The sequence below is a fragment of the Lygodium microphyllum genome, chromosome 4, assembly GCF_053477565.2.
Source record: "Lygodium microphyllum isolate KBCC chromosome 4, Lygodium_microphyllum_v1.1.10, whole genome shotgun sequence".
Lineage (NCBI taxonomy): Eukaryota > Viridiplantae > Streptophyta > Polypodiopsida > Schizaeales > Lygodiaceae > Lygodium > Lygodium microphyllum.
This window is the reverse complement of record NC_141138.1, coordinates 146,634,423-146,641,950: the sequence shown is the minus strand read 5'-3', so window position 1 is coordinate 146,641,950 and position 7,528 is coordinate 146,634,423. Positions and strand designations below refer to the sequence as shown.

The 7,528-nt window shown below is 43.8% G+C and overlaps 1 protein-coding gene across 2 annotated transcripts; it reads left to right on the top strand.

Moving 5' to 3' along the window:
• The first annotated feature begins 1,719 nt into the window (after positions 1 to 1,719).
• LOC148037745 (BTB/POZ and MATH domain-containing protein 1-like) lies at positions 1,720 to 5,755 on the top strand. Of its 2 annotated transcripts, XM_087676705.1 has the most exons (4): positions 1,722 to 2,669; positions 4,316 to 4,664; positions 4,755 to 5,025; positions 5,109 to 5,755. In XM_087676705.1, the coding sequence occupies exons 1-4, from the start codon at positions 2,221 to 2,223 to the stop codon at positions 5,315 to 5,317; spliced, it is 1,278 nt and encodes a 425-aa protein (XP_087532831.1). In that variant the 5' UTR covers positions 1,722 to 2,220; the 3' UTR covers positions 5,318 to 5,755. The 2 variants fall into 2 exon arrangements, with proteins under 2 accessions (XP_087532830.1, XP_087532831.1); XM_087676704.1 differs by having other exon boundaries at positions 1,720 to 2,669; positions 4,316 to 5,025.
• Positions 5,756 to 7,528: the final 1,773 nt, after the last annotated feature.

Here is a 7,528-nt window from a genome sequence, read left to right as displayed (position 1 = left end):
CTGGCAGAACTATTGGCTGGGGTTGTCTCAGACCGAGTCTTTGTGTACTCCAATCTGAGGGGTTGCTTGCCACTCCATTCACTATTTCCCTATGCATTGTTTTGGTATGATCCTTGGTTTTGTTGATTTCCCCATGTTGAATTGGACTGAGGGGTGTTGCCTCCTTGAGAGGACCCTGACCTGCCCCTCCTTGTCTACCATCATAATCTGTGAGCCTCTCGGCCATCGTCATGGCCTCCAACACACTTCTTGGCTCTTGTTTCTCTATTTCTCTTCGAGCCCATGGCTGCATCCCATATAAAAAACCATGCAGTTTGGTGGCCACGTCCATGTCAGGTAGCTGAAGTATTAGAGACCTATACTTTTGTACATAGTCTCTCATTCGGCCCGCATTCTGCCTTAGATTTCTCCATTCTTCTCTAACCTTGAATGGTTCATTCTTTGGCACAAAGTATTCCTTCATGCTCCTTTGCAACTCTTCCCATGTGAGTTTTCTGCCAAACTGATCTTCCTCATACATCAGCTACTTTGAGGCATCACCCTCTAGCAGCTGTGCCGCCACCAATCCTCTTCTTTTGCTTGAGACTTTGAGTAACTTCATGTAGCCATCCACCTCTTGTATCCATCGGTTTAGGCTCACTAAGTCCCTTTCTCCTTTGTACTTTCTGGTGCTTGAGGCTTGTATTTTTTCATTTCATCGGATGAGGAGCCATCCTAATCCTTCTTCTCTTTCCTTCGGCACCTTTGGTGAATCTCCACATCATTGTCAGTTTCAGCTTGAGCATTTCCTAGTGCCTTGGGTAGCATGGTAGCCAGCAAGTCCTTCATCATTTCTCGCATGGCATCCATTGGGTCGGGCTCGTGCCGCGGCTCCTCTTCATCGTGCATAGCAGCATCCATCTCATTCTCGTGCTCCGTTGCATATCCTTCCCCAATTACCAATTGAGGCTTGCTTGCTTCGATTCCAAGGGCCACCGAGATTTCATCTCGATCATCTCGAATCCCACTTTTGTTCTTGTTGCGTCCAGCCATGTTGATGAAACACAACTAGCTTCCTTTCCAAAATCGCCCCCATGCTTGTTGAAGGACTAGCCCTTGCGTGAGTTGAGCTCTGATACCAAGTGTGATGCACAAGGCGTGCGTAGCGTGCAACTTCTCACTTTGCGTTCGTCACCCACGGTTTTCACCGTGATCCCTCGCGGTCTTTCCCCACCTTTGCTTACAAGAAGGCACTTTGCTTAGAAAGAAAGTAGAGAGCAAGATAGCTTTGCGATTGAAAGAAATGATACTTGTATTATGTAGGCGCAAGGCCTGGGTGGAGGGACGAACACCCAGGCGTATGCAAGATGAAAACTTGGTTACAATGATTTGTACGCTTGACCTCCCTCATAGGTGCATTCGTAGAGAACACCATGATTTATCTATAAATCCTTATGGGGGCGATTGTTGGGTCTTTTATGTACACATGTCTTTTCGTCCCCTCCAAATGTTATTGCACTTGGAATTTTCCATGATAGTTAGGGCAACGTTCGAATTTTTTCAACAAACGATAATTTGGGTTTCCCTTCGATGCCATGGGTAAAGTTTTGACCTTGTCGGTAGCTTTTTTACACCTGCGGACGAAATTAGTGGTGTAAAGAGGACTTCAGGTAAAGAACATATGTGAAGAGGCACCGCCAGGGGACGATATAAATTCCAATTATCGCGGCCTGAACATCCTTTCGTTCTTCTTCTTCTCCTGCTTACCTTCTTTCTCCTTCTACTTTTTCCATCGTTCCGTGCTTTTGGTGAGAACGCAGAGGACACCATCGCCAGGCCTTTTGAAGCGCATCTCAGCTGAACTTCTCGTCGCTGGCTATGGCGTTTGTTCGCCGCTCCACTCGCAGGTCTCCCTGAGAAGGCGTCTTTTCATTCTGCCGCTAAAGAGAAGGTTTGCGAATCGCTTCTCCGTTCCCTATATCCTCCGCGACACAGCGGCCTCTCTCTCTCTCCCTTTCTCTCACAATACACACAACACATCCATCTTCTTGCGGTGTGGCCTTACCCCCGTGCCGTCTCACTCGATACCTCCTTTTGCGCCAAAGCATTAATCCCGCTGCCTCCTGTTCTCCTCTTCTGCCGGATTCACCCCCTTGGTAGGGGCCTCCACTCCACCTGGCCCTGCTTCTTTCTATGTCTTTCACCCTCAGGGCCTCCTGACACCTAATTCTACCCGTTCTCATGGCACGTCTACCCTTGGCCCTGCAGGCCAGTAAGAGTGCAGGACCTGGCACTAGAGGAGGCGGCGCACAGGGAGGATCTTCCAACGCTTCTTTGTCATCGTCTTCCAGATCTGTTACACAGACGGTCAATGGTTCTCATCATTTCAAAATTGATGGCTATTCTCTTGCCAAAGGCATGGGAGTCGGCAAATATATCTCCAGTGACACTTTCTCAGTTGGTGGATACCAGTGGGCCGTTTACTTTTACCCCGATGGCAAAAACGCAGAGGACAACTCACTCTATGTTTCAGTCTTTATCGCACTCGCAAGCGAAGGAACTGATGTCAGGGCATTGTTCGAACTTACGCTGCTCGATCAAAGCGGGAAGGGCAAGCACAAAGTGCACAGCCATTTTGACCGATCTCTTGAGAGTGGTCCGTACACTCTGAAATACCGTGGCAGCATGTGGTACGCTCTTTTTTTAAAAGTTTTGCAGTCTCAAGTTAGTATCTTTGAGCATGCTAGAAAAATGTTGGAATGATGTTAGTAAGCTCATTTGTACATGCCTTGGACTTGCGTTTGGTTTCATGCATGTACTACCTTGAAAATCTAGTCACTACTGCAGGTTGCTTAGGTTGTTATGCAGACTGTTTGTATTAGATTCTAGGTTTTTTAAGTGGAACTGCAACAGCACGTTTGTAGATGGAGATGAAACAATATCTGGACTTAATTCAAGAATTGAGATGCTATCAGTGGAAAGCCTTCTGCTACAGTTCCAAGTTTGAAGTATTTTCCAAAGCAGGATGAATGAATTGCTTCCGGGGCATGTGATGATGCAGGCTCAGCTGCTATAGTTTTTATACAGGCAGCACACCTTGAAGCATACGAGTTTGCTGCAAATCCATATTCACGGTGCCTTTCTGGTGGCAATCTAGCTTCAAAATTGGGAAAGGAGAGCTATAAACTGTGTGCCTGTCAGTGAGCTCTTGACATAATATGTTCCTTCTTTGCTGAAAGTGCATAAGAAAATCTCCAAGATGCAAAATTGATTTGCCTTCATCAAAAGCCTGGGATTTCTGCATTTGGCAAAATGCAGCAATAAAGATCATGTTATTTGGGATCATCTGAAGAGATGACAAGCAAATTTGTATACAGCTCATGAAGTTATAAGTCTGCAGTGGTGGATTGGCTAGCCAGTTTACTTGCATCAAGGGTGTGCAATGATTGTCTGATTATATAACAATATTGGGAAATAAAGAGCCATTGGATCCGAGGCTAACTTATACAAATAGGTAGAGTTTAGTGAGTTGGTGAATTTGGAAATGAGAGGCAATGATGTTCACAAGATAGGGATGCTTCACTTGATTGAGGCATATGTACATCATGCCTCTCACGTTTCTATATAGATGCAAGAAGCAAAAGCTAAAGTGACTGAGCAGGTGTGTGCCATAATATGGTCTCACATTTCTTGGTCCATGCAAGAAACAAAAGGTATAGTGACTGAGCAACTGTGTGCAGACAGATGAAACATCACTTGTTTTGTAGGAGCTCAAAGCACATCTCTGTGAATGAGTGTAAGCAATGCTGTTGGAACTGTCCACTAGAGTGAGTACATATGCTCATGTTTTTCTATTGATGCAAGAATCAAAAGTCAATGTGACTGAGCAGGTGTGTGCAGAGGGATTAAACATCAATTCTTCTGTAGGTTTTCAAAACACACCTTTGTGAACGAATTTAAGCAATTTTGATCATAAGATAGGAACTCTCCACTAGATTGAGGGATGTATGCGCTCATGTTTCTATATAGAAGCAAGAAGCAAAAGTCCAAAGTGAGGCAGGTGTGTGCTGAGGGATTAGAAATCAGTTCTTTTGCAGATGCACAAACTAAACACATGTGAATTTGTTTTATGGACATTGAACATAAGGAACACTTGCTCTTCAAGTGTCCTTTTTTGGGTCTTACTTCAAAGCTCTTTTCATGCATGTAAATGAACTCCCATAATGATGCAGAAGTTCTTTATGCAGTGGCTTAAGGCTGCTGGTGCAACAATTTATCGTCCTGAAAAGTGAAGTCTCTATTAAAGGCTTAAGAGTTTGTTGTTACTAATTTTCAGGGGCTACAAGCGCTTCTTTAGGAGAGCTGTCCTTGAGACGTCAGATTATTTGAAGGATGATAGCCTTTCAATAGCTTGCACTGTTGGTGTGGTTGTCTCAGCTACTCAGGGGCCAAAGCTGTATTCTATTCCTGTGCCAGAATCCAACTTAGGTGTTCATTTTGGGGGGCTCTTAGACAGTGGTGCAAACAGTGATATCACCTTTGAAGTGGATGGAGAAAAATTCTCTGCTCACAAGTTAGTTCTAGCTTCACGATCCCCTGTGTTCAAAGCACAACTATTTGGTCCCATGCGAGACAGAGACTGTGATGTCATCCAAGTTCAAGATATGGAAGCGCCGGTTTTCAAGGTTTGGTCATTGCATGATTATCTGGCTGTATTGAAATTGTCTCTTGCAGATGAAGCACTTGGGAGTCACAGTTTGGTTTCATGTTTGCAGGCAATGCTGCATTTTATCTACAGGGATGTTCTTCCAGATGACACAGAATTGTCCGGCCCTCAATCTCCGTCAACATCCACACTGATGGCCCAGCATTTGCTGGCAGCAGCAGATCGTTATGGATTGGATCGATTAAGGTTGCTCTGCGAATCAAAGCTGTGTGATGAAGTCAACGTGGACACAGTGGCCACCACTCTTACCTTGGCGGAGCAACATCATTCTCTGCAGCTTAAGGCCGTGTGCTTAAAGTTCATTGCTGCAAATCTTGCAGGTCTGTATGCTGGTTTAATTTCTTCTGTATTGTTGATAGCATATTTAAGGGTTTCTTACCTCAAGTTCTACATGTTGAAGCAGATGTTATACGTTCTGAAGGTTACGAGCACCTACAGCAGAGCTGTCCATCTTTGCAATGTGAACTATTGAAAACGGTTGCTGGTGTTGAGGATGATGGAGAGGTAACCTTACCAGTTGCCAACAGGAAAGCGATAATGAACAGGAGTTTGTTTGATGGATGTGATACTGATGGTCGGCGTGTCAGGCAAAGGACTGATGGTGTATCCTAGGTTTTAAAGTTTTAGGATAGGATACAGCCATTGTTAGAATGTGTTGGTTGTGGCTAAACACACCTGGATGTGGGTGAAACAGAGGTGTGGAACTTTGTAAAGTCCCTCCTGAAGGTCCTTAACAATGTACTTTCTATTCTGAGCTTTTGATGAAGTAGAAAGTCTTTGGGCAAGCAAAGAGATGCCCAATGATATGCAGGAAGTGGCTGCCAGGGCGCTCAATGGATTGATCTTTAGCAGCGGTTGCTGTGTGTATCTGTGATTTAAATTGGCTGGTTATTGTCTGGTTAATGTCTTGACTGGAACTTGATGTGAGCCAGATAATTGTTTTTACAATTTGGAAACTTGTTACTTGGGTTTGCACTCCTACACTGTAGGAATATGATGAGTGGGTGCAAGATCCTTGGATTATAAAAGTTCTCTGTCAGTCTTTCAAAATTGCGTTAATAGTCTTGATTCCTTCCCATCTCAACGTGAATGTCCCTACTGATTCTGATTCCCTGAGCATCGAAAATGTTTTGCTCTCTGATGATCTAGAAGGGATTGGAAGTTGGAATCATGTATATGGAACACTTGTATATGCTAAATCAGGTGTTAGTGATTGGCTGGTTTAGGGGGGCCCATTGAGATAGAAGTGATATGAATGGAATGCAGGGTTATTGGGAGGCTAGGCTAGTTTACCCAAAAGCTAAACTCCTCGAAACATTATTATTACGAGAGCTAATGTAAAAGTTTGTACCAAATCCGTTGCCTTATAAAATTTTGGAGGTTTCCTGCTTTGTCAGAATATCATATCTTTGGAAACATAGATATGGCCAAGATTAAGGCCCATATTTGAATGGCCATAGGTATTTGTAACGCTTGATGTTTAGTAATTCAACTTTATCTTTTCTTGTCTAAATTAAGCTGACAGAAAACGTGTAATAAATGCCAGCATTCACACAAAGTGACTTGGTTAGTAGGTCAATTCGGATAAAGAGTTTTGTTGTAGCACATATTGGGGCATTGTTTCTACATGGCGGTAGCTACCTTGTTCAAAAGCTGGATTGTTTGAATTAAGAAATAATCAAGCAGTTAGGTTTTTGGTAACTTGAATTGTTTGTTAGGTGTCGGAGTCGTTAATGTCTTTTATTGCATGGAAGTAATGAACTTCAATGCGTGGAAGTCTATTTCTTAATATTTGGTCAAGTATGTGCGATCAAGTGCAGATGTGTCCATTTATATCGTGCAAGGGCAGAAGCTTTAACTTGCTATGTTAATTTTGAAGCATTTTTATTGTTGCTGTTCGGATGATAAATAGCCACAAACCCTGTTTACCCTGTTACGAGAATGCATCGTACAGTGTTATCTACATTGCCACAGGTTGTTCTACAACCTGCTCAAGGGTACTTGCGATGGGTGCCTGGCAATTATTGCCTGTGGAATGCAGCCCCTTATACTTGATGGAAACACATTATCAGAGTTGCAAAAAAGAGGGACCATTTTAGGCCAAAACAAGAAAATCATCTTTGTCCTGCCCGTTTTATCTAGTTTCCCATCGTACTGGATGTACTGTGGTTGTGATTGTGAACTGTGGTCATGTGATTGTGAACTGTGGTTGATGCACCTACGTGGCTCGGATATTCCTGGGCATCTCTGTTCACCATGCTCCTATTTGATTATCACGGGGAGAGGCCGTGTTGCACCACGCAAGTTGAAGTGAGATCGTGCTCCAATTGTCACATGTCAAATTCCCATGCATTGCTGTGAAAAGTGGTTTCACATATTCCTTCACCTCTCTTTTCGCCGCTCCATCTTCACCGCGAGGAGCAAGGCTGCTGCGAGCTTCCATTCGATCAATGTTAAGAGGCTACTTGTTTGCAAGCATCGCCCTTGCTTGCTCGTCTAGGGTCGTCAATAACAGGTACGATCTCCCTCCCTACTCTCTCTCTCTCTCTCTCTCTCTCTCTCTCTCTCTCTTTGACATGCACACAATTGTTGGGTGCAATCTTTGTCCCTCTCTTGTGCAAGACTTTGCACGATCATTAGGACTCTGCGTTTATTGTGCGTGTTCTCATCTCAATCAATAGGCATGCTCTCTCTCTTTCTCTCTGTCTCAATCTCTCTCTCTCTCTCTCTCTCTCTCTCACCTATCTTTGATAGTTATTATTCACAAAATTAAGCTATGCATTGAAGAAGCAAAAGCACGATCATATATGCATTCACTGTTGA